The 27,787-nt window shown below is 36.7% G+C and overlaps 2 protein-coding genes across 2 annotated transcripts; both read right to left on the reverse strand.

The window, feature by feature from the left end:
* Positions 1-27,457, reverse strand: LOC140955142 (uncharacterized). The gene is made up of 3 exons (XM_073406935.1): positions 26,869-27,457; positions 751-955; positions 1-56 (listed from the first exon to the last, which is right to left on the reverse strand). Exons 1-3 carry the CDS (start codon positions 26,980-26,982, stop codon positions 1-3), a joined length of 375 nt encoding a protein of 124 aa, XP_073263036.1. The 5' UTR covers positions 26,983-27,457.
* LOC118058318 (uncharacterized) lies at positions 6,512-10,288 on the reverse strand. Its single transcript, XM_035071027.2, has 2 exons — positions 7,123-10,288; positions 6,512-6,976 (listed from the first exon to the last, which is right to left on the reverse strand). The coding sequence occupies exons 1-2, from the start codon at positions 10,259-10,261 to the stop codon at positions 6,600-6,602; spliced, it is 3,516 nt and encodes a 1,171-aa protein (XP_034926918.1). The 5' UTR covers positions 10,262-10,288; the 3' UTR covers positions 6,512-6,599.
* Positions 27,458-27,787: the final 330 nt, after the last annotated feature.

The following is a 27,787-nucleotide window of genomic DNA, read 5'->3' on the forward strand; positions in this document are numbered from 1 at the left end:
TCAGTATGCTGCCGACATGTTATCATGCATTTTTCGCTCAGTCATTGCAAAGAAACCTGCAAGAAAAAAGCATGAAATGAAAATTAAATGGCGCTTAACCAGGGTGAAATATTTCATATGAGAGGAATCAACAGGTAATAAAGTCAACTCCAACGTACTTAAGATGGTTGAGGACATCTAAGAGACAAGCAAGCATGCATGTCTGAGTACATGCATGCAAGCAATCATGTGCATCGCGCTCACACACACATGAAAGAGAGAAGTCTGAGGAACTGGTGGATCAAGGATGCTAGGACAAAGTATTCATCAACTGAGAATGCTGTTGACCCGTCATATCAAGGTAGAAAAATTTCCATGGTCTCTCCTAACTTTTAAGTGACAAAATGCAGATATAGGAAGCAGGATTATCAATATGTTGTGCGACAATTAGGAGAAAAGGTAGTCTTTTATAAGATGGTTTCTTATCATGCATTGGCTGCATGTTGCACCTACTATTACTGGTTTAGAAGGTCGGATGCCCAGTTTTAGCTGGATCCAGACTCCATATGTAGGATTGTTTGGTTAGTTCTGTTTGGGATGCCTATTGGGTCATTTGCTTCTTTTTATCAATGTTTGTTGTATTAAATTCACACGAGAGAGCCAGTTCTAAAGTCGGTAAGCTGAATGTTTGTTGTTCTAACACCATAATTATTTCATGAATGGATTTTAGGAAGTTGAAGAATCATGAAATGGAAAACAAGTAAAACTCACATTTACAGCAAGTGACGTGCCCGCATGGGAAAACCATCTTTTGATTGTTTAGCTTCTCTTGACAGATAGGGCATGCTTCCTCATCATTTTTTGGCAAATATTCACTTATCTTCTCTGTTGTCATTGGCACGGCAGCCATTTCTTCAGTTAACAAGGAATTATTTGAACTTTCAGATGTTGGTTTCTGTTTTGATTGTACCAAACCCTGAAAGTAAATCAGATAGTAAGATCAATGATGAAAAAGAAATATTTTATTCATATACATACAGTAACAGAAAAGGAATTGAGAAACAAATGCACCCAGCCAAGGTTTATTAACAATTATGCTGGCTAAAAAACCAAAGGTGTCAACACTTTACAATATGATGAGGAGTGCACTAAATTAGCTGAACAATTTAAAAGTATCACTTAGAAAAGGCTAACAAACAAAAGGCAAAGAGTAAGGCAGTAACCAGCATTTCTTTATCTTCAAAATCTTTCTTTCTCAAAACAAGAAAACTAAAAAATATTTCAAAAGAAAAATAATAGAAATTAGAACCAAATCGTTGCCTTAGGAAATGCTTTTAGACTTTGTTTTTGTTTTATATCAGTATGACATAATTGATAGTTCATAGTGCTTCAACCGAAAGCCAGATCACTACCAGAAATTCACTAAATACCAACGGACTCACCGACGGAATTTTTTTGTTGCGATGTTGCTGTCGCACAAATTAATTACCCTAGCTTCAAACACAACACACAAGATAATATAGAGCAAGCAAGGGGTCGATCCCACAAGGAAGATTTAGTTCAGATTTGTATGCTATACGTTATGCAATTTGGGAGGGTTGGATCGAAAACAATGCAAATTGTACAAAAATCTTATGTTAGAAAATTAAAACTGCCTAAAAACCCTAGAAAACAGCAGAATTTGGCCTCAATAGAGTGGGGCTAGTGGTTACCACTAGTCCTGTTTAGAACGTCGTTTCTCTTCATAAAACAAAAGGCCGAAACCTAATTCTACAAAAAAATATGTTTTGAACAGTACCGCAGCAAGCAAAAATTTTGTTTCTCTTTTTTTTTTTCGGAAATATAAATAACAATCACAACAACTAAAAATAACAGTACAAGCACAAGAATCAACTAAAATTACTTCTCCGGCAACGGCGCCAAAATTTGTTGCGATGTTGCGGTCGCACAAATTAATTACCCTAGCTTCAAACACAACACACAAGATAGTATAGAGCAAGCAAGGGGTCGATCCCACGAGGAAGATTTAGTTCAGATTTGTATGCTATACGTTATGCAATTTGGGGGGGTTGGATGTTATATAGGCTAAAGAAAAATAAAACAGAAAACTATCAAACAGAATTTAATAAAATCAGAAAATTATCAAGAGAACAAACCTTGGTCGCAATCACACATCCACCTATATAAATAAGAACTGATCCTTGAAACAAAATTCCAGTTTATATTCTGAATTTTTATTTTTTCTTAACATTGGTTAATTAACGGATCCGCCGTATAACTAACCCTAACCAACAAATAATCACAGTGTCCGCACTAATGATTTAATCCAATGGCAGCCTTAAGATCTAGATAAATTCATTAATCTTAACAACTAAGTTGTCTGCTTATGTTGCTTTGATCGAATGTTCTCCCTAAGATTAATAACGTAGATCCGCTACAATTATTAAACTTAGTTGCTTCACAAGTTCATATACCACAACTCCGGTTTTGATATCAAACTTAGCAATAAATTGTCTACAATAATAACTTAGAGTCCGCTCTAGCAATTAAAATAAACAATCATAGGAAAAATAAGCATATGAGAACAAACATATTCATTATATAAATTGAAAAGAAAAGGTAAAATAGATCTCACAGTTCTTGAAATCCAAAGGTTTCCATGTTCTTGCAACCAAGAAAATGAGTTTAGCCTTGCATGTTTATTGAATAACTAATCAAAAAGATGGAAGAATGCATGATTTAGGGTTTCTTAGAGTAGGGGGGCGTTTTTCTCCTCTTGGGTGGCTGCCCCCCTTCTCTTCTCTCATTCTTTTTATATGCTAGGAAACCCTAATCTCTATTTTACAAAATAGTCCTCCCTTAAGTAGACAATTTACATTTAAGTAGTTCAACAACTATTTTCCTAAACAAAAGAGAAATAGCTTTGCATGAAATCTTCAAGCTTTGACTTAGAGGAGCTACATTGCTGAAATAAAAACTTGGATGTCGGTTTAGATGCTTCGGAATGTAATTTGGACTCGTTTCTTCACGAAACCTGTGTTGTAACCCATTTTTAGGTCGCCATAAAAAAATAATAAATACAAAAAAAAAATAATTAAAAAAAAAATAATAATAATAAAGCTCAAAACAGTGCCGTTTTGAACGGCACTGTTCCCCTTTCTTCCCCACCGAACACACAGCAGCAAAGAAGGAAAAAGAATGCATATTTAATGACGCCGGTCCCTCAAGCCCACCGACCGTCGGTCCCTCTAGCCCACCGACCGAAGACATTGGCCGACCACCTACCGCACCGCCGAAACTGAGGTAGGCACGCCTGGACAGCCGCGCCCGACCAGCCGCCGCATGACCCGTTCCTTGGCTCCACAATGAAAAAAACATGCTCACGGGCTCTATAAATAGAGGAGAGGAGACCCGAGAGAAAAAAAAGAAGAAGAGAGGAGAGGAAACAGAAGAGGGAACAGAAGGGAGAAGAGAGGGAGAAGAGAGGAGAGAAGGCAGAGAAGAGAAAGGAAGAAGCAGAGAAGAAAACAGAAAAAACAGAGGAGAGAGAGAGAAGGAAAACCGTCGGCCACCGCGAACAGCCAGTTCCGCCGCCGTCACCCTTGCCACATCAGTTGCTGCCAACATCACCACCGCTCCAGGTAGCCTTTCCCGTCGTTTTTTTTTCGTTCAGCTTCATCTGCATGCAGAACGTTTACGTTCTGCAGCAGATGAAGATTAATTAGCGAGTTACTGTGCTGTGCACAGTAACTCGCTAATTAATTCACGGTTACTGTGCATGTGCACAGTAACCCGCAGATTAATTCTCTGGTTACTGTACACACAGTAACCCGGTTACTATGTGCACAGTAACCAGCCCATTCTTTGGGCCAGGTTCGGCCCAGCCCATATTTTTGGGCCTGATCCAGCCCATTTAAAAAATCAAAAAATATTTGTTTCAGCATTTTACACTTTTTTTCCCGCGTAATTTTTATGTCATTTTGATTAATATTTAGTTGTGTTTTTTTTATGTTGTTAAAAATACAAAAATCTGATTTTTAAATACACGGTTTTCGTCAAAAACTTCCACAAAATACAAAAAAATTAAAAAAAGAGAAAAATGTTTTTGTGCATACGGCCAAGTGTCTCAAAGCTAAAAATTCATATTGTATTTTTCATACACCAAAAAAAATGTTTTAGCATGCATTTTGGCTTTAATAACCAGTTTATTAAAGTCAAGAGAATATTGACCAATATTTCAAAAACAACAAAAAATTTATTTTGTTTGTCTCTTAGTATCCAGGGTATGACTTTACACGTAATGCATATTCCGGATATTTAATTCTTTTTTTTGGACAATAAAACCTGGGGTATGACATTACACGTAATGCGTATTCCAGATATTTAATTCTTTTTTTGTTTGGACAATAGAACCCGGGGTATGACATTACATGTAATGCATATTTTGGACAATAGGAAACCACAACATGACTTAGATTTTATTAGACAAAACAATGCAGCCTACCTTAGGTAGGGCGTAGTTGGGGTGCTAATACCTTCCCTTTACGCAACCAGTCTCCGTACCCGATCTCTAAAGACCAGTTAAGGTTCCTAGTAACCAGAATACTAGGTGGCGACTCCCAGTCCATATTTTTAGCTTAGAGACAACGAACTCCTTGTCTCACCATATTTTCCATGCCAAATAGACAACATATAACACCCTCACGAAGGGTTGGGGTGGACGATCGCCGCGCCGTCGCACACGTGCGACAACCTGTTTGCTGGCAGAATTCAGTTGTCATCTTTGAAAAATCATATATCCCTCATATGACATCGTTTTTGGTTGAAGTTTGGAGCGTTTATAGGCCTTTGAGTCAGGAATCCAAACAAATTGAGTTTGCATCAATTGGACTTGTTTAGCTCTAGATATTCAAGTCGGAATGACCGAAGGTCAACACTGGCAGATTGCGAGATTTGACTTTGAAAGCTGCGATTTCCATGCTCTTCCTTATTTTATTATCTTGCCTTAGATGTCCAGAAAGCTGCGTTTCATTTTCTATTGAGACCAAAGGTTTTGTCATTTGTTTTGGTTGAAAAGATCCGTGTCAAGAATTATGATTTATGCATTGACAATTACTTAATATCTAATTCATTTGCAACAAAATATTTTCTCTGTGTAGCGGTGAAAATATATTCTTTTTTTTAAGATACTATTTCACCTATGAAGTTACAGATATCTAACATATTTACACAATAAATTTTTTCAAAGTGGTGGTGAAAGCTTGTAAAAAATTTTCCATGTTCCAATTCAACCTGATCCATTTTTTCTTAGCTGAACTTGAGCCTGTGATAGAAGTTGCATACTCTATAAAATTGGTCTTATTCAAATGGAGAACAGACAAAAGCTTTAGTGTATTCTTTTCAGGCATTAGAATGACATCCTTTCTTAATCTATGCTTTTAATAATTTTGCTGTAATTTGTCATTACATGTGATTAGCTATACCATAATATACTATAGAAAGAAAAAGGATTGAGAGAAAAATGTAAAATTCAATAACAATTGGATAAACACCCCCCCCCCCCCAAAAAAAAAAAATCTAGAAATGTTTTGTGTATGTCAATGGTGCATAGTTGTTTTTAATCTGATTGTCTGCTTGCCCATATAAAATAGAAAATGCTCTTGTTTCACTTTTTTTGACGATTATGGATGGAGATGTGCTTTAACTGCTGATTTAAACCTGAGAAATTTTGGTTGGAATACCATTTTATTGATTTCAGAATACTCTTAAATAGAGATAGAATTTTACTTGGAAACAAAGACTATTCAAAATTTAAAATTTTTGACATTCTCATAAGGATCTTCTGTAAAGTCCCAGTCACAACCATTGACAGTACGTTTGCAAACCATGTAGAGAGATTCTTTTAGACCCTGATTTTTCCTTCTCTTCATGCCTCTCTCCTAGAAGTCCTAAGAAAATACATAGGTATTATTGAAGCTTCAATTCTTTTTAATTTTTATTTTAAAAATATTTTTATTTTTTATATTAATTTAATTAATTTATTTTACACTTGATTTGATTTTATATTATTTGATTTATTTTTCTACTTTTATTCAAAGTATTTTTTTTTAAAATACATTGAATGGTATTATTGAAGCTTCAATCCTGCCCATCATGGTTGAATGGTAGCCTTTATCGATAGTCTATGTCTCCTTGTATTGGGAATGAGGGCAATTTTATATAAAAGATTCCACAATGAAAGTTTCACCAACCAATAGACTGTTATCGTGTTCTTTGGGTTTGAATTTTCTAATGAAATGATGGAAATTCATTGGATGGTAGAGTGGGTCTAGCTGCTACCTTCTTACAGTTGATTATTTTGCCTACTGAAGCTCTTGTTTTTTTTTTTTTTTTATTATTATTGTTGTTCTTTTAATTGTTTGAGCGATAACTTTAAAATTTTCATTCGTAGCATTGATCTTCAATTTAAATCAAAATATTCTCAAACCAAAGAAAAACAAATTCTAACGCATAAAAATAGTGCCAAACATAATTGAAAGAAAAAAAGTTTGAAGATGAAATTCATATTACAAAAATTTATTGTTCCAATTGATAATCGAATAGAAGTAGCTAGCTATACACTATGAGAAGAGATCTCCCAAACTTATTGTGCAAAACGCCTTGGGCAGTGAAGGGCACTTAGCTGTAAGCTCGAAAGAAATTTTTTCCATTGTAGGCCGAGATTGGGGATTGGGATGCAAGCATGCAAGTGCAATTTTTATCATGTGGACAACCCCCTCTGCTGCTGCTTTTTCAGGAAGCGATATGCGGTGGTCTAACACATCCTTCAATGGTGTATGTTGAGCAATCGGTGGCATCAACGATGATGACGAAGATCCTGGTGATAAGAGTGCTGAAATGAGATCACCTGGGTGCCTTCCTATCATCACCTCCATTGTTACCACTCCGAAGCTATAGACATCGCATTTTTCAGTCACCTTCATTGTGTAAGCTAGCTCTGCCAAAAAAAAAAAAAAAAACTGATTATGCATGGTTTTTTATCAAATAGTTGAAAGAAAATACTTTATAATAAAAGCTAAAAAAACACTATATTATCTTCACTATTACACATTAGTAACTTGATGTTGAAATAAAGCTACGCACCTGGAGCAGTATATCCAAAAGTACCTGCAAATGAGGTCCAATTGGAGGAGTCAGGCATCAACAATCTAGCTGTGCCAAAGTCGGAGACGTGTGCTTCATATTCCAAATCCAGAAGGATATTATTGCTGGTAATGTCTCGATGAATGATCGGAGGAGAGCAAGAATGGTGTAGATAGGATAAAGCTTCACCTACCCCTTTCACAACGTTTAGCCTTCTTATCCAATCGAACTCAATTGCTTGTTCCTCACTGGTTATAATCTTTCTCAAGCTTCCTCTTTCAATGAACTCATAAACCAAAAAACAATACTTTGCATGTGAGCAAAATCCATTCATTTTCACAATATTTCGATGTCGAATATTTGCCAACACGCAAACTTCCTTTTCAAAAGCTTTAAAATCGGACAGCTTTTCTGTTTGTGACCGGTGAAGTTTCTTCACAGCAACCACTTGTTCTGTTGGCATCACTGCTTTGTAAACAGTTCCATATCCTCCTTCGCCAATGCAGTAGTTGGAGTTGAATTCCTCTGTAGCTTCAACGATATTCTCATACAACTTCTTCCCATCATGGCCCAATATCGTGAATATGTTTTGATCTTGTTCATTTTCTGGCTGAGCGTTTCTCTTCCTAGCTCTTTTGCGGAGAATGGATAATGCTCCAATCACAACAAATACTAAAAGCAAGCTTCCTAAAAGAGGGAGTACAATCAAAACCACAAGTTTGTTACTCTTTCTCTTAACAGTTTTGCTGCTTCTTGGAAGATTGCACGGCTTTAGACCACTGGCGTTGCCACATAAACCCATATTATCCCTTAATGCCTCAAATGAAGCGTTGTGGAAGGCTTTGATATCGGGAAGGGGGCCTTGTAGCTTATTGGATGATATATCCACAGTTGTTAGGCTTAACATGTCTTTGAAAGTGCTCGGAATCCGTCCAGAAAGCATGTTGTGAGAGACATTCAGAGTTTCCAACCTTTGCAGTTGCCCAAGTTGCCTCGGTATCTCTCGAGTCAGGAAATTGCAGCTAAGATCAAGATCTCGAAGAGAAAGTAGAAAGCCTATCTCGCCTGGAATGCTTTCTCTAAATTTATTACCGCTGAGGTTCAGCAACAATAAATTCGAGCATTCCCCAAGTTGTTTTGGAATCAATCCACTCAGATTATTAGATGCTAAATTAAGGAATTGAAGATTGGAAAGCATCTTAATATCTAAGGGAATGGCACCTGAAAGATGGTTGTTGTTAAGGAGAAGCTTGTACAACAACTTCAAACCCCATAAATCTTTTGGGATGGTTCCTTTCAACTGATTTGATGACACATCTATCAAGCGTAATTGAGTAGCCTTCCCAAGCTCTGGTGGTATCTCACCAGAAACATTATTGTTTGAGATTTTTAGGCTTGTCATGTTACGACAATCTCCCCATTTTGAAGAAAGCTCACCATAAAAATTGTTGTAACTCAAATCAATAAAATCCAAATGTGGATAGACACCAAAAACCTCAGAAATATTTCCTGTTAATTGATTCCAATCAAGTCTTACTCGGTATAAACCACTACAGTTTTTCAAGCTTTTCGGGATTGAACCTGAGAAATAGTTGTGGTCAACAGTGAATTTTTCCAATACTCCTCCATGGCATAAATCTAGTGGCAATTGACCCGAGAATTCGTTGGCACCCAAAGACAATAACTTCAAATGGGTGAGATTGTTCATCTCTGAGGGCAAAGGGCCGTGAAATCTGTTCTCATGTAATGTCAAGTTCACAAGTGATTTAAGTTGTCCTATTTCTGAAGGAACACATCCAGAGAGTTGGTTCTCGGAAAGATCAAGGAAAGTTAAATTTCTTAATTTTCCAATAGAAAAAGGAATTCTACCAGTTAAAACATTACTTGACAAGTCAAGTTCATTGAGAGACTCTAGCAATCCAATTTCCTGAGGAAGGGAACCAGAGAGCTTGTTATCCCAAAGATAGAGCTTAGATAGGCTTGTCAAGTTTCCAATAGAAGAAGGGATGGGACCAGAGAGTTGGTTCCTAGCAAGAGCAAGGAAAGATAAATTTCTTAATTTTCCAATGGAATAAGGGATTTTACCGATTAAAACATTACTTCCCAAGTCAAGTTCATTGAGAGACTCTAGCAATCCAATTTCCTGAGGAAGGGAACCAGAGAGCTTGTTATCCCAAAGATAGAGCTTAGATAGGCTTGTCAAGTTTCCAATAGAAGAAGGGATGGGACCAGAGAGTTGGTTCCTAGCAAGAGCAAGGAAAGATAAATTTCTTAATTTTCCAATGGAATAAGGGATTTTACCGATTAAAACATTACTTCCCAAGTCAAGTTGATTGAGAGACTCTAACAACACAATTTCCTGAGGAATAGAACTAGAGAGTTTGTTATCCTGAAGATAAAGCTCAGATAGGCTTGTCAAGTTTCCAATAAAAGAAGGGATGGGACCAGAGAGTTGGTTCCTAGAAAGACCAAGGAAAGATAAATTTTTTAATTTTCCAATGGAATAAGAAATTTCACCAGTTAAAACATTAATTGATAAGTCAAGTTTATTAAGAGACTTTAGCAATCCAATTTCTTGAGGAATGAAACCAGAGAGTTTGTTACCCCAAAGATAGAGTATGGATAGGCCTGTCAAGTTTCCAATAGAAGAAGGGATGGGACCAAAGAGTTGGTTGATAGAAAGAGCAAGGAAAGATAAATTTCTTAATTTTCCAATTTCATGTGGGATAGTTCCAGAAAGAGAATTGTTCGCAAGGTCAAGACAAAAAAGATTGGGGAAGGATGAGAAGTTCAAACCATAAAGCGTACCTCTCAAACCAAAACTTTCAAGTGTCAAGTTGGTGACGCTTCCAGAATTGTCACAGGTGATTCCAATCCAGTTAATGCATGGGTTGATGCCGACCCAAGAGGAAAGGAGAGATTGGCTTTGGTTGTCAAGACTGGCTTTCCATTGGAGAAGAGCCTCAGCTTCTGTATTATTATTACCAAATAGTGAAGTTGGGGAGGAAGTGTGTTCAGCTAAAGCAAATAAAGAAGAAGAATTGAATATGTGAAGGAGAAAAAACAGGATGTGGAGAAAGAAGGAGAAGAATGGTTTGTTTAGTAAGGACGTTGTCATGGTGTGTTTTTCAAGAGACATAGGATATGGTTTGCTATGGTACTAGATCAGGCTTTTCCGTGGAGAGGTATTTATATATAGGCAGGAAAACATGATTGGAATTGTTTTTTTTTTTTTTTTTTTTTTTTTAAATCATTGATAGTGATAGTGCATAAAATTTAAACTAAATAAATTTATTATTATTTTCAATCCCTCTGTAAAATGAATTAAACACTCACCCTGGCTTTAAAATAATTAATTAATCACTTGACCAAGGTTGACTATGCTTGATTGATTTTTTTCGTTGTAGAAGATATATATCCTCTTTTTTCTCATTAAGTTTTCCATCTTATCTTTTTTTTTCCCTCCAAAATGCCAGTAATGTGTAGACTTGTTGTCCAGTCGACGAAAGCAAAGATACAAATGCAGTGTGGGGTTATAAATAGAATCTGTGATAGCAAGAAGAAGCTATGACCGTGAATCTCTAAACATGGGAAAATTGGGGTCCCTGTCATCCAAATTGTGCACAAGCTTATCCATTTTTACGTTGAAAGATGCTAATGGTGCACCGGCCGGCATGGGCACATGCGACTGCTTTGGACTTGAGGTTAATTTGAGAGGTACATGTGTTCTGGGGTAGCACGCAGTTGATTAGTTTCATGAACTTAGACTGCAAAAGAAGTCTTCGATCTTGTCTTATCCGTACAGTGACTGGCTTTTCTTTGTCACCTCTATGGGGCCTCTGCATATGACAATCTCACTGGGCATTATTTCCGGAGTATTATTTGCCAAGCTAAAGCTCAAGGATATATATACGTGGAGTTCAAATATGATTGGGTACTTTAGGGCACTGGAGCTTTTAACCAAAGGGCAAACAATGGCCCCGGCACTCAGGATGTGATGAATGGCGGCTAACGTTTTTCTTTGATCAACGATGGATGCGTGCCATCTCTTGTTTGCAGACGGTTTTTATTGGGAAAAAAGATGGACAGATAAATTCCATCAAACTTTTATTTATTTGTTTATTTATTTTTATCGCGATCTCTTTTGCAACTTGCAATTTACTCTATTCTTGAACTGTGTAACACACTAATTTTTTCTCAAGAGCTACAGACAAACATTATTCTCGTAATAAATGAGAATGATGTCCTGCTTTGGTAGCTAGCAAGTGCTCTTTCACAAACGACAATCCTTGCTTACAATCCTTATCTTCCCATCCCTCGTGTATACTATGAATGGATAAAGGTCTCTGCAATGTCAAGTCTTCTCACTTTTGCTTTTTCACTAAATTGTCGTGCTTGACAAGCAGGCAGAAAAGTGAAATAGATAAACTATTTCCAACGGGAGATGACATAGTAAAATAGTAACTAAAGTGAAATAGATAAAATTTATTTAAAACAAATCAAAATTTACTGATATACCTACCAACTTGAGTTGCAGTATGACCTGAAAAGTGTGGGATTTGGATGCCTGTAATAGATGTCATCCAAATTGTGCACAAGCTTAACCATCAAATATTTCTTCAAAAGTTAGAAAGAAAGCAGCTGCCACACTGAAATTACGTGTAAGAATCCACGAAGTTCCTACTGCACTTCCTTGAGGTTTAATTTTTATCATGAAACACGAGCAGCAGCAAGCGTATACGCATCTCTGGTCTTCGTTGAGTTTGTTTTCACACCTGTGAAAGCTTTAGATGGTCAGGCAGAAAAGTGAATAAAGGGTGACAAAAAGCTTTAGATGGTCAGGGTCAAGAATTATCTCAACTTTCTTTCCCCTTTCCATATCATAGTTTGCGACATTAACTGGAAAGTCCTACCTTCACATGCACACTGCCTCTAATGTGTATACTATGAATGGATAAAGGTCTCTACAATGTCAAGTCTTCTCACTTTTGACAAGCAGGCAGAAAAGTGAATAAAGGGTGATAAAAAGCAAAGAATTCTATGAAAGAAACTTTAATCTCGAAAGTTTTTTCTAACAATTTGATCACTTCAACGTATTCAATGGAAGATATCGTAATTGACGTGAAAGGGTTTAATTTGTACCCGTAACAACCACGGCACAAGTCAAACAAGTATGATTTAATTTGTATCATGAAACACGAGCAGCAGCAAGCATATACGCATAGGCATAGAGGGTTTAATTTGTATCATGAAACACGAGCAGCAGCAAGCATATACGCATAGGCATAGAGGGTTTAATTTGTATCATGAAACACGAGCAGCAGCAAGCATATACGCATCTCTGGTCTTCGTTGAGTTTGCTTTCACACTTGTAATTTCCAGTTCATCAATAATTTCTTCTCCCTTTCCATATTTTCCACTGAAAAGATAATGGAAAAGTGTATGTGAGAGAGACTCGCCAAATTAATTTCCATAATTGACTTGCACCGTGTTAAATATTCAACACCTGTTTTTTAATTTTTTTTCTTCTCTATTTAATTTTTCCCCCAAATTTTAAATTTTCACCCCAGTTATTGATTTGAATTTTATTCACCCCAATTATTGGACGGTTATTGTTATTGTTATTTTTTTAAAATTAGTAGTTATTTTAGTTTATAAAAAAATCCAAACCATTATTTTGAAAATTAATAGTTTGAATTTTCTTAATACTAATCATCATGTTATTTGTAATTTGAAATTAAATTTAGTTATAAGATCCAACTCTAGAGAGTGGATTCTAGAGTTAATCAAGGCAACATAAATTTTGATTTTTTTTAAAAAAACTTCAAAACATTATTATTTAGATAAAAAATAAAAACTTTGAATACATTGAATGGTATTATTGAAGCTTCAATCCTCTCATCATGATTTTGTTTTATATTATTTTATTTATTTTTCTACTTTTATTCAATGTATTGTTTTTTTTAAAAAAAATACATTGAATGGTATTATTGAAGCTTCAATCCTCTCATCATGGTTGCATGGTAAGCCTTTATTGATAGTCTGTCTCCTTGTACTAGGAATGAGGGCAATTATCTACAAGATTCCACAATGAAAGGTTTCTTTGGGTTTGAATTTTCTAATGAAATGATGGAAAATTCATTTCATTAGAAAATTCAACATCAAGTTGGAAATTCATTGGTTGGTAGAGTGGGTCTTGTTGCTACCTTCTTACAATAGATTATTTTGCCTACTGAAGCTCTTGTTTTTTTTTTTTTTTTTTTTTTTTAATAATTGTTCTTTTAATTGTTTCAGCGATAACTTAAAATTTCATTCCATAGTGCATTGATCTTCAATTTAAAATCAAAATATTCTCAAACCGTTCATGCAAAGAAAAACAAATTCTAACGCATAAAACATAATTTGAAAGAAAAAAAGTTTGATGATAAAATTCATATTACAAAATATTATTGTTCTAGTTGATAATCAAATAGAAGTAGCTAGCTATACACTATGAGAAGAGATCTCCCAAACTTACTGTGCAAAATGCCTTAGGTAGTGGAGATTGTCATAACCAAATTTTTGAACAAATAATAAAAATTAAAAATAGTTGACAATGGGGTTAAGGCAACAAAATTTGAAGTTTGGGGATGTAATTAAAGATTTAATTAAGGGCCAAATTGAACAATCTGAAAATTAAGAACTATTTTGTAAACAATGTTATAATTTAGGGATTTAATTGAAATTAATCCAAAAGGGAAAAATTAAAAGAATTAATTAAGGACCAAATTGAACAATCCAGGAATTGAGGACTGTTTTGTAAATAGTGTACCAATTTAGAGATTTCATTGAAATTAATTGAAAGGGAAAAAATTAAAAGAAAATTTTAATTGCTTAGGGGTCCAATTGCTGAATTTTCAAAGTTCAAAGGTAAAAAAAAGAAATGTCCATTGCTCCTGAAACATTGTCGTTGCTGGTGGAATCCATTGATGCTGAAACATCGTCGTTGCTGGTGGAACAGCCGTGTTCATCTTCTCCATCCCGATTCAACAGGCTAAAAATCTACAACGGATTCGATCCAATCGTGGATCACGTCTCTTGCCCATGATCTCGCTCATGGAAGATAACAGTCCTGCAAAGGCAGGACTGGTTTGTGGCAATCTGTTGAGTCTCTATAAAAGGAGAAAAAAGGAACCCAAAAACAGGGCCAAGAACATAAAAATAATAGAGAAAAAAAGAGCATAAATCAAAGAGCAGAAAATAAATACACAAAGAGAAGGAGAGAACAAGAGGGCAGCACACACACACAGTGACGAGAATTATCTTTGAAACTGTTTTTGTCCTTGCAAACAAAGGAAAGACCAGTATTCATTCAAAGAACATCACAGTAAACCGGCATCTTCATTATTGTTTCCTTCTTCATCTCAGGAGCTGCGGGAAAACTAAAGTATACGGGCACATAATCAAAAGGAAACAAAGGAAAGCAGAAGAAGGAGCAGAGTAGAGGAGGTAGTCGGCCAGCCAGAGCTTCTCCATCGTTTCCATTGCCTCGTAGACCAGGTAAGCAAGCTCTCCTTTTCAATTAAACATCTTTTACACTAGGCAAGTGAATTTTAATTCACTTGCACAGTGCAACAACACGCGTGCATTAGCGCACGCGTGTTGCTCAGCCCAACCCAAAAAAAATAAAAAATAAAAAAATAAAAAAACAAAAAAATAAAAAAGATAGAAAAAAATAAAAAAATAAAAAAATAAAAAATGTGTATGCATGAATAAAAATAATGTAAATTTATTGGTTTATTCACTAACGCCAGAGTTAGGAATAAAAATTTGGTTTAAATTTATATTATTTTTATTCGTTGTATTTTATTTTATTTAGCTAGAAAAATAAAAAAAAATATGTGCATGCGTAAAAATAAATTTATTGTTATTTATTTATTCACTGACACTAGAGTCAGGAATAAAAAAATATTGATCTAATTTATTTTATAGCTACGTAATATTTACCAATGCCATAGTTGGAAATATTCGTAGTTGAATATTCATTGGCACCAGAGTCAAGAATATTATAAGCAAATTATCATAGCATAAACTAATAAACATTTAGCAATTTTAGACGAAACTAGCAATGCAGCCTGCCTCAGGTAGGACGTTTAAGGGGTGATAATATCTTTCCTTTTACGTAATCAGTCCCAAACCATAGAATCTCTGTTGACTAGTTAGGGTTCCTAGTGACCATAATACTAGGTGGCGACTCCTTAAACAAGACCTTTCCCCCTAAAAGAACAGGATGCTAGAAATCCATTCTTTCCATGAATAATTTTTAAGGCCATCGTGATGTCGGGTGCGACAAAATGACAACTCCATTGGGGACTAATGGACTAAGCTTTGCCTTTTGTTTGTCAATTGCTATAATGTTTGTTACATTGTGTTTATTTGTTTATTTTTCCTGCATTTTACTGCTTTAGCATGCATCCTTGTTTATATTGCCATGCATCATGTTAAAAGCACACACCTTACAACCTAGGATAAGTGGGGGAGTAACGGTACCCCAATGACTTTAGCCTGGGTAAGACTTGTGAAACCATCCAACTCTCGCTTGATTGTTTACTTGGAAGTGGTTGATATGCCAAACTGATATTACTTAGGGCCTCTGTCTTCACACTACTTGTAAGCCTCATATCGACCTTTTCAAGGATGATCACTGAGCATGCGAGAGACCCTTTTAAACTAGATAATAACCAACCTTTGATGCATTCAACGGTTAGGATCTTCCTATTAGGCTGTCATCCAGTGAAGGGCGTGTTCGTATTTCATATGCATTTTTAATTAATCAACATTTTTGCATAAATTGCATGATCTACATTTACAGGTTGAAATATAGGCTCCCCATTAAAACCTACCTATAACAATCATCTGAGAAAAAACAAATGGAAAACGAAGAAAGAGTCTAGTTAGAAGCCCAACACCAAAAAGAGATGGATAATCTTAAAGAAGAAGTTGTAAGGCTTACTAGTCTACTCCAACAGGCCCGGAGAGACAAATCCAGAAAAGCAACACATATAGCTCAGTCTGAACCTATGCTTGTAAATCCCTTCACCCCACAGAATCTGGGGGCAAATGGTTTGTCATTTGATTTTTAACAAGCCATGCATTTCCAACCAACGTACCCTATGAGAACGCCGTTAACCATTGTATCTATAGAGAATGAATCTCAAAAGGGCAAGATGGTAAAAGAATATGATCTGAACAAATTCATTGCCCTAGAGCAAAGGATGAGGGCATTTGAGGAAATTCACCTATATGATCTTATAAAGGCTGCTGAGATGTGTTTGGTGCCCAACGTTGTCATTCCCAAAAATTTTAGAGTGCCAGAATTTGTTAAGTATACGGGAACTCAATGCCCTTTAACTCATCTCAAAACATACTGCAACAAAATGGCTGATGTGGTTGATGATGCGAAACTGCTAATTCATTTCTTTCAAGACAGCTTAAGTGATGTTTCCCTCACTTGGTATATGCGGTTGGACAATACCAAGGTTAAAAAATAGAAGGATTTAGTTGATGTCTTCATGAGGCAATATAAGTTCAATATAGACGTGGGCCCTGATCGGTTAAGCTTGCAAGCTATGGAGAAGGACAACAAGGAGTCCATAAGGGAATACGCCCGAAGATGGAGTGAGGTAGCTGCACAAGTCAACCCTCCTTTGTTGGAAAAAGAGATGATCAATTTATTTTCCAACACCTTTAAAGCTCCGTACTTTGAATACTTGGTTAGAAGCTTTGCACAACATTTCACTAACCTGGTTGTTATAGCTAAGAGGATTAAACAAGCCATTAGGTTAGGTAAGATTGCTAACTCGACTGAGAAGAACAGTTTCACTGAAAAAGGAAAGGACACTGAAGGTGGTTGCCAAGTCACTTATCGTTCTTATAGTTAATTGTTTCACACCGACTCCCAGAAATCAACTATCTTGAAGATAAAGCTATGGTGATATTAGGTCGAGAATGATCTACATATGACTTCAATTGACTATTTAAAGATGCCTTTGTCAAGGAGAATGAATGATTGAAAGATTCCAGAAATTCCAATCAATGATCGCTAAATGTTTAGCCCCTCTATGTGTTATCATGCCAGTGTTCATAGCCCAAGATGTTGGCATAAGTTCTTTGTTGATTAAACTTCTTTTCCAAAGTTTCAATGAAATAATGAGCTTGTCATTCAATCATGTTTATGACTAAGCATTATTTATTTTCTTGAGAGAGTTTTCTTATAAGAACTCACGAATACACCTTTGAAGCCTTGCATGATCTCATAGATTCAATTCATTACTTTTACCAAAATCAGTTTTTCTATTGGAGTTTTGAAAAGTTGATCTGGCATTTTGATTTCAAAAATAATTTGATGTTTATTCAAAAACGATATTTTTGACATTCTACTTGTAGAATGACAAGTGAATCAAGCAACTCCTTCATAAAGGTGACTAAGCTCTAAAAAGAAAAAGAAAAAAAAAAAGAAATGAATAAATACCCTTACCCTATGACTCTTGAATCACGTGTTTTTAAATGTATGAATAATGGTATGTAGTGAACTTGTTGCTCATAACTCATGAAATGCATCTTTGCAAAGACTAAAACATCACAGTATATGAGGTCAAAGTTATTTGCACTTGAAATGAAGAAATGTCATCTTTGGTATTCCTTTCACGTTCGAAAATAAGTACATCCCTTGCGATCCCTTTTTGAGTCTGAATAATTTTTTTTTCATAAAAAAAAAAATCCCAACTAGGATCACACCTCACATTGGGGGCAAGTGAAATTTCAACGATCAAGAAAGATGATAAAGCCGTAAGAAAGCCAAAAGGCAAAAGAGCCCAAGAAACTCAAATGCTTGGGGCATGTCCAAATCACAAGAAAAAGTGATAACCAAGATAAAATGAGTATACTCTAGCAAAGCAATGAAAAAAAAAAAAAAGAAAAAAAAAAGGCAAATCAAAGAAGAGCGGCAAAAGAAAATATGAATGACGTCAAAAGTTAAATTGTTGATAGTGATCCTCAGTCTTTGAAACCCTGAAACACTCTTTGAGCATTTGAAAGAAGCTTTAATCTCGAAAGTTCTTTCTAGCAATTTGATCACTAATTCAATGTATTCAATGGAAGGTATTGTAATTCACGTGAGTCACACTTGTGGGTGTATCGCTATGTAATTTCCAGTTCATCAATAATTTCTTCTCCCTTTCCATCTTTTCCACTGAAAAGATAATGGAAAAGTGTATGTGAGAGAGACTCGCCAAATTAAATTTCCATAATGGAGGGCCACCTTTGACGAAGAGACTGAGAAGACTATGGATCAGTACCCGTACAAACCACGGAACAAGTCAAACAAAGTATATTTTTAAGGGGTCCTTCAATGAGCCGAGCCTGGTCAAGTCCTTTCCAGTCCATTTTTCTGAAGTTCGATCGGATCTTGTACAGACTTAGATTGTTGTTGAGAGTAATTTGACGAGGGAAAGCTGGAGTTGATACGAATATCCTGTCTGCTGCAATGATAAAATTAAATTATTCTTAAAGTATTCTAAAATAATTAATTTGTTATCATACATATTTTCTTCCCCTTTTCATTGTTATATCTGATTTTCTAATTTATAGCACTCTAAAAGAATGACATAACTTGAACTATATTTATGTGTTATTGGTTTGCCTAGTTATATTATTTTCATGTATGGACCCAATAAATTAATCACATTGTAACTTAGTCTCTTGTTGTATGTTTGTTCTATTTATTCATTGAGTTGTGAAAAACTCATCATTTTATCATTTCAATCTTTTCAAGATATATAGTATCTGTATTAGCTAATCCGATGCAAGTTATTAAGAGCAGGTTTTTGTATATATGGACCTAATAAAATGATGTATGGACCTAATAAATTAATCACATTATTATTCTATTTATTCATTGAGTTGTGAAAAACAAATCATTTTATCATTTCAATCTTTTCAAGTTATTAAGAGTAGGTTTTTGTCTACACTCTAAGCTGATATACCCAACACTCTTTCATGCGGACTATAGATCAGTACTGGAACAGAAAAATGAAGTTCCTACCCATCCATTTTTCTGAAGTTCCTATCAATCCACGGGAACAGATTATAATTTTATTTTTATAAAAAAACATTTAAACTATTCTATCCTACCCTTCAAAAGTATCTTAAATAAAATGATGTAGTAATATAGAGTGATAGTAGATCATTAGGTCAGTGTTTTTTTTTTAGTTCTAATAAAATTATGTTTAGGTACAAGATAGTGTCTTCACAGCACAGACATTCTAATATAGTTGTAATGAACATTATTGCGATGTGTTTCTATACAGATTGACGATCCAGTTCTTTGAACAAAAGTAGACAAAGAAAGATGGTGCAAAGATTGAATGGGGTGTCTAATATCTGCCATTGGAGACTAAGGAGAAGAGGACCTAGCTTTCCTTAGCTTTGTCCTGTTATTTTTGTTTAACCTACACAGCGAGTATACATACTGGTTAAATGAGCTGATCTACAACGAATTCCTCGTTAAATTACTCTCTGTAACTGACAGAGGGCTAAAAAATGGCATTCTTCATATATACACCAATAAAAAAAATAAAAATCATAGACGACTATGCAACCTCTGGTTAGACAATCTATGACGGACCGGGTGTTAGAGTATATTAAAGCATTGCTTAAGATCGTGACACTTGTCACGATCTCAATATAATAGATAGTTAGTTATATAACAATAGTTTGTTAAGTCTGTTATCAACAGATATATAAACACTCAGCTATCATGTTGTATTCGGGATTATGAAATAAGAACTCTTATGAACAATATACTCCTCTGCTTTTCTCTCTTCTCTCTGTTATTCTTTCTTTCTTCCTTTTTACAGAATTATATTAATCAATTGATACAGATTAACATGGTATCAGAGCTAGTTATTGCTCACGCATGAAAATTTCTTGATCCTTTTGTTGCTTCCGCATTTTTCTGTTATTTTCTCTGCACTCACAGAGTGTTCTTCATATTTGGAGTACATATTGTTCTTGTACAACTCACAGAGTGTTTCAGTCATATTGCTCTGCTGTGATCTTCATCTTTCTTTCTACAACTTGCACAACAAGTGTTTGATATATTGTCTCATTCACGGATTAAACTTGAAATCCTAATGGTGACTGCTTCGCAACTCCAGTTGCTCCAATCTCCAATTATAGCTCTCATTACCTCCATTCCTACATCAGTCAATGTCAAACTGGATGAATCAAATTACCTTAATTGGAACTTCCAGATGCAACTTTTACTTGAAAGTAATGGAATTATGGGGTATGTTGATGGTTTGCTCCCCTGTCCACCTCAACATTGTTCAATCTCGGCTGAATCTGGTATCACCTCTTCTTCCTCTCAAACTGATGAATATATAGTATGGAAAATGCATGATAGAGCAATTATGCAATTGATTACTGCAACCTTATCACCGATTGCTATGTCCTGTGCAATTGGTAGTACTAGCTCTAAAGAATTGTGGATTAGATTAAAGGAACAATTTTCCACTGTATCTAGGACTAGTATTTTTCAGATGAAATCCAATTTGCAAACCATTAAAAAAGGTTCAGATTCAGTTGCACAATATCTTCATCGGATTAAAGAGGCTAGGGACTACTTGTCTGCTGCTGGGGTAAATTTTGCAGATGAAGACATTGTGATTCTTGCCTTGAATGGCTTACCTGCTGAGTATAATACCTTTAGATGTGTTATAAGGGGAAGGGAAAGTGTGATCTCGTTGAAAGACTTTCGCTCACAATTGCTTGCAGAGGAAATAATCATTGACACTTCAGTTAATTCACCGTTTCTGTCAGCTATGGTTGCTAGTACCGGTGATACATACACACAAGGGAGTTTCTCTCCAAATCATGGGCAATCTCAGGTGCACACTAGACAGTTTCAGTCATATAATGGAAACAGGAACAAGAGTAAAGGTCGATTTCCTCAGGGCTCTCGATTCTTTGGTCCTAAACCAGGTTTTTCCTCCATGGCACCTGTGCTTCCCAACTCAAATTCTGGAGTTCTTGGTCAATCCCCTGCTCAGCCATTTCGACATCCTTCTGCACTCATGGTTCCAATTTGTCAGCTATGCAACTCTGAGGGACATACTGCTCCTTTCTGTAGGGCTTCTCCTCCTAAGAGAACCAGATGCAATATTTGTGGTAGAAGCAATCATACCTCCTGGTATTGCTTCTACAATGATAAGGGTCCAAACTACATGGCTTCATATTCCCCACAGTCATCTTTTTCTATGCAACCCCAACCTCTGCAGTATACTCCATATCAGGCTTCCCCTTCACAGAGCAGGGAAGTCCAACAATCTCCAATGCAAGCTATGCAGCAATATACTCCATATCAGGCTTCATCTTCACAGAACAGGGAAGTCCAGCAATCTCCAATGCAAGCTATGCACACAGTGATTCACTCTGCCTCTCTATCATCCTGTTCTTCAGGATCTTCTCAGGTGTGGCTCACCGATTCTGGTGCCACGAATCATATGACGGCTGATTTGGCTAATCTATCATTGGCCTCCCCATATCCATCCACTGAAACAATTCATACTGCTAATGGTGAAGGTTTGACCGTATCCCACATTGGTCATTCTACTCTTCATTCATCAATTTCTCCAATCAAATTGCATTCTGTACTTTGTGTTCCTCAAATTACTCAGAATCTGTTATCAGTACATCGTCTTTGTCTTGATAATAACTGTCGGCTCATCTTTGATGCTCTTTGTTTTTGGATTCAGGACAAAGCCACAGGGAGGATCCTGTACAAAGGGTTATGCAGTAATGGATTGTATCCTATCCACTCTTCCTCACCTTCAACCTCACAACAGCCCTATCAAGCTACGGCTTATCTTGGTCAACTTGTTCAGTCCATCTTGTGGCATCATAGGTTAGGTCATCCTACAAATCATATTGTTTCCTTGATGTTAAATAAAGCTCACATGCCTGTTTCTAAAATACCTACACCCCTCATGTGTCATCCATGTCTTGAAGGGAAGTTTAGTAAACTACCTTTTCCACAACATGTCAATAAGTCTGTAACTCCATTTGACACTATTCATACTGATTTGTGGGGTCCTGCACCATCTATATCGGTTGATGGTTATAGATATTACACTATCTTTGTTGATGAATGTACCAGATATTGCTGGATTTTCCCTTTAGTCAATAAATCTGATTTGTTTTCTACCTTTGTTGTTTTTTATTCCTTTGTTTCTACTCAATTTGCATCTACCATTAAGACTCTTCAAACTGATGGGGGGGGGGGGGGGTGAGTATACCAGCAATCGATTGAAACTTTTTCTTCTTGACAAGGGCATTTCACATCGCCTCTCTTGTCCCTATACTCCTGAACAAAATGGGGTCGCCGAGAGGAAACATAGACACATCATTGAAACCACTATCACCTTATTATAATCCGCTCAATTGCCATCCAATTTCTGGTCTTATGCCTGTCAAACAGCCACTTATCTCATCAATCGTATGCCTACTGTTGTTCTTCATAATAGTTCCCCATTTGAGATGTTATTTGGATCCTCCCCCACTATTACTCATCTTCGAATTTTTGGATGTGCTTGTTTTCCTCTTCTCAAGCCTTATACTAGCACAAAATTACAGGCCAAAACTGCAAAATGTGTATTTCTTGGATATGCCACAAAATATAAAGGCTATTTGTGTTATCATATACCAACATTGAGAATGTTTGTGTCTAGGCATGTTATCTTTGATGAGAACCAATTTCCATACTCAGATTTAGTGTCTACCCCTTCAAATACAATCCAATCCAGTCTGTTGTCTTCTTGTCCTGTGACTGTTGTCAATACAACAAACTCCATTATCTCCACTAGTCCAGCATCATCACCTCACCCTTTTACCACTCATACACCTGCTTCCACACCTGCTCCATCTGCAGATTCTGTTAGTTCTCAATCCGTTACTGCCCCATTGTCCACCACTCCCCTGCTCCCTGTGGCACCTGAGGTCAATTTACATTCTGATTTTCTTCTCATGGCTTTATTCCTGATAACCTACAAGTGGTGTTGTCCATTCCTCCACTTAATCTTCACCCAATGCAGACTCGAAGCAAGAATGGAATTATCAAAAAGAAGGCTCTCTTAGCCACTATACAGGTTTCTGCAGCCACTGATCTGCATTTGGTTGAACCAGCCACTTACAAGGCTGCCCTTAAAATTCCTGTGTGGCTCCAAGCCATGAAAGATGAAGTTCATGCATTACATACTCAAGGCACTTGGAGTTTAGTTTCCTTGCCAGCACACAGGAACCTCGTTGGCTGTAAGTGGATTTTTAAGGTCAAGAAACATTCTGATGGTTCTATTGCCAGGCACAAAGCACGGTTAGTTGCTAAGGGTTTCAGTCAAGAACCTGGATTGGACTATGGGGAGACATTTAGTCCTGTCGTGAAACCTACCACAGTCCGGTTAGTTTTGGCTCTTGCTGCACATTTCAATTGGTCTCTACGCCAGTTAGATGTCAAAAATGCATTTTTGCATGGCATTCTCCAAGAGGAAGTCTACATGTCTCAACCTCCTGGTTTTGAAGATCTCAATCATCCTCATCTAGTCTGTAAACTGCATAAATCTCTGTATGGCCTCAAACAGGCTCCTCGAGCTTGGAATGACAGGTTTACTCAGTTCCTTCTTTCTTTGGGTTTTGCAACCACGTACTCTGATTCTTCATTATTTGTCAAACATGCTGATCATGCGATTGTGGTGCTGCTTCTCTATGTGGATGATATCATTATCACAGGGAGTGTGTCTGCTGTGATTCAGCAAGTCATTAGTGCTCTTACTTCTGAATTTGATCTCACAGATTTAGGCTCCTTACATTATTTCTTGGGCATTCAAATTACTGGAACTGCTGCTGGTTTCTTTATGTCACAATCCAAATATGTTGAGGACTTATTAGTTAAATCTGAAATGAGTGAGGCTAAACCGTGTGATACTCCTTGTCTACCTTATCATCGACTCCTGAAAGACGATGGGGAGCCTTATCCAAATCCTCAACTATACAGAAGTCTTGTAGGAGCTCTACAATACCTCACTTTCACTAGGCCGGATATTGCTTTCTCGGTACATCAGGTCTGCCAGTTTATGCAGAACCCTATGATGTCTCATTTTACTGCTGTTAAAAGAATCTTACGATACCTCAAAGGCACTCTGAAGTTTGGTCTCTCATATACTCGTGGCGATTTACAATTAAAGGCATTTAGTGATGCTGATTGGGCGGGGGATCCTAATGACAGGAGATCCACTACTGGTTTGGTGGTCTTCTTAGGTAACAATCCAATTTCGTGGTCCTCTAAGAAGCAACAAACTGTTTCTCGATCTTCCACCGAAGCTGAGTATCGTGCCTTATCCTTCACCTCTGCTGAGTTGGATTGGATTAAACAATTACTAGCATTTCTGCACATTTCTTTGCCTGGTGTGCCTGTTCTATTTTGTGATAACCTGTCAGCTATTGCTTTGTCTTTCAATCCTGTTCAGCATCAAAAGACTAAGCATATCGAAGTTGATGTTCATTTTGTTCGCGAAAGGGTATCGCGTCAACAACTCTCAGTGCAGTTTGTGTCCTCCCAAGAGCAGTTTGCTGATATACTTACCAAGGGGCTGAGTGCTCCTCTGTTTCACACTCATTGTTGCAATCTCACGCTTGGTTCCTCACCGCGTGATCTTGCGGGGGGATGTTAGAGTATATTAAAGCATTGCTTAAGATCGTGACACTTGTCACGATCTCAATATAATAGATAGTTAGTTATATAACAATAGTTTGTTAAGTCTGTTATCAACAGATATATAAACACTCAACTATCATGTTGTATTCGGGATTATGAAATAAGAACTCTTATGAACAATATACTCCTCTGCTCTTCTCTCTTCTCTCTGTTATTCTTTCTTTCTTCCTTTTTACAGAATTATATTAATCAATTGATACAGATTAACACCGGGGAGACGCTCTCCCCTTTGGAGATGAAACAACAGCTGCCTGTTGGAAGTGATGACATAGCCAGAAGATTGCTTAGCTGCAATTCCATTCTGAGGTTTGGTGTTCAAAGAAAAGAATGATTATCACACGGAAATTCCTGCTGTATTTTCCTTCAGTCTCCTCTCAGCTGCTAGAGCAGCAGCCACAGATGGGGGCAGATGTCTTAGGTTTTCAGTTGTCTTTCCATCACTTTCTGATACAGTGGACGGCACTGTTGTGAATAGGGACTCAACATCCTTAAGGGTTAACAAAGGCTGATCCTGATTCTTCGTGTTCCCACTTATGAATGAACTGTTGCTAATATAATCACTAAAGAAGGGAGTGTACATTTAAATTCTGAAACAAATATAAAAGGCTCCATTCGAGCAACAATCGGATGGATGACATGATAAGGATTATTATAAGTCTAATCTAATTACATATAGAAATTGCATGGATAAATGGAGAGCTAAATAGAATTGTAAATTCTTTTAAAAAGGAACTCAAACAAATAGTCCCAAAATACCCCATGCTATCTTCAGCTGACAGCTTGAGCCTCAGCTGCTGGATTGAGCAGTGGCTCCACAAGAACAACATGCTGTGCTTCTAAGAGATTGAGTCCATTGGCTCCACAAGAACAACATGCTGTGCTTCTAAGAGATTGAGTCCATTGGCTCCATACTGGATCAAGAGCAGCAACACTCGAACATATTTTGTTTCTTGTTGTTGTCTATGAGTGAAGCACGGAACATATAAAAGCAGGGTATGTATAGTCCATCACCATAGACTCCAGATATCCAAATAACCGACATGGAAACCGAAATTCACAGAAATGGCTAGATTTAAGGAAAAAACCTAAAATAACGTCAATTTAATAAGCCCTATTGATCAACAAGGAAAATTCAAGTATATTCACTTCAATTTACTATGATAAACATATAAAAGCCTAATTAGTCCATATAAAGGAACATGCACACACACAGGGAGAGAGAAACACTCACAATAAAGGAAATGGAAAAGGTCATAATCCCAGCAATTTATCAGATAAAAAAATATATATAATTATTAATTAAATTATGAAATACATTAAAACCCAATTAACCAAGTCACCAAACAATAAAAATCAATAAATCAAATTATACAGAAAGAAAGTGCAAAAAATAAAAGTAAAATTTAGTAGCAATTGGATAAACTATTATGTCGAGTTTGCTTTGTCATTTGTTTGTTTGTCACAATTTATTGGAGACATAGAAACATAGAAACATAATTTAGAGAAACAAAAAAAGTTCTAATCAAAATCCAAGACATTGAAGGAAGGGTATCGACTCCTATTAAAAATACTATCTCTCTTTTCTGGTGGCAAATAACAATCTTGGAGTATGAGTTTTGTCTCACCATTTTTGAGAGGGAAAAACAGAGGAAAAATAATCACATTGATATTGCTGTAGTGTTGATGCTGTGCATGTGTGTGGAGTAGTAAAACATATTAATGGAAAATCTCATTCCCATCAATATTACTAATCCAACTAAAATGCTTCAGTTGTAGTTTTTCCATAGAAATAGGACTAACTTTGATGGTTTAGGCTTATAAAAAATTCACAACAATGGCATACAATAGCATTAAAGCACCTTAAAGTATCAAAGAAAGCACCAAATAATAGCATATGTCAATTACATTAAATATAAAAATTTGCAAGGCTATGCTGTTACCTTCAGATAACGAAGTTTCCCCTTCGGATGAGACAGCAAGTTCAAGGACATGAACTTTTCATTAGAGTGAAGCCCTCTAGCAGACTCTAATTCATCTTCACCCAAAGCATCCATAGACGTATCGTTCTCATTTCCTCTCAAGTGCAAACGTGCTGTTTGTTGAACTTAAACTCAATCTAGAAGGTCAAAAAAGGCAACCACCGCCCAGCCAGCCACCAGCTGTCACCGCCTAGCCGCATGCTGCCAGCCGCCTTCACACCTGAAACTTTTATTTTTCGTATTCCCAATTTGTGTATAAATAGGCTGCTAAGCTTATGTTATTTAGTGTGAAGAGTTTAGAGAGAAACACTAGATATAGAGAGAGAGGGCGTGTATTAAGCTTTTGTGTTGTTGTAAGCTTTGTGTTTTTGTAATAAAACTTTGTGTTTTATCCCCTCTGAGTGTTTCAAAGCCACCACCAGTGGTTTCTCCCACCAACAATTGATATCAGAGCCCCGTTTATCAGAAAACAGAAGTGTTTTGGGATATACCCGAATTTTCAAAGTTGTCAAAAACAAGTTTTGATCCTTCCACAGTGTAGAGTTCATCAATACAAACTCACTGGTGCAAAGAACAGCCTGATCGGAGCCCGCGGTGAGCCACACGCGCCGCCTGAAGATTCTGCACTGTTCGCCCACGCGCCCAGAGGTAGACGACGACTGAGCCACACTCGCGCCATATTTGAGCCGTCTAAGCTGAGCCGTAAGCCGAGCTGATATCCAGCCGCGCTGAGCCACAAGCCGAGCCCTACACCGTGCCGAGCCGAGTCGCATTCCAGCCGCAGCCGAGCCTACATAATATTCCCGGTTCAACCCCAGCGAATCGCCCGCCGTACAGAATCGGTTTTTTGACCGGTTCACCCATTTTTTGACCTGATTTC

This window comes from Populus alba, chromosome 19, assembly GCF_005239225.2.
Source record: "Populus alba chromosome 19, ASM523922v2, whole genome shotgun sequence".
Taxonomy (NCBI): Eukaryota; Viridiplantae; Streptophyta; class Magnoliopsida; order Malpighiales; family Salicaceae; genus Populus; species Populus alba.

What these genes read in the sequence shown, in the direction of transcription:
- LOC118058318 (XM_035071027.2), bottom strand. Translation starts at nt 10,261, where the DNA reads ATGTCTCTTGAAAAACACACCATGACAACGTCCTTACTAAACAAACCA. An exon ending in TTTTGGATATACTGCTCCAG is followed by an intron (nt 6,977 to 7,122) that starts GTGCGTAGCTTT and finishes TTTTTTTGGCAG; the next exon opens with AGCTAGCTTACACAATGAAG.
- LOC140955142 (XM_073406935.1), bottom strand. Translation starts at nt 26,982, where the DNA reads ATGGATGCTTTGGGTGAAGATGAATTAGAGTCTGCTAGAGGGCTTCAC. An exon ending in GGAAACTTCGTTATCTGAAG is followed by an intron (nt 956 to 26,868) that starts GTAACAGCATAG and finishes ATTTACTTTCAG; the next exon opens with GGTTTGGTACAATCAAAACA. An exon ending in GCACGTCACTTGCTGTAAAT is followed by an intron (nt 57 to 750) that starts GTGAGTTTTACT and finishes TTTTTCTTGCAG; the next exon opens with GTTTCTTTGCAATGACTGAG.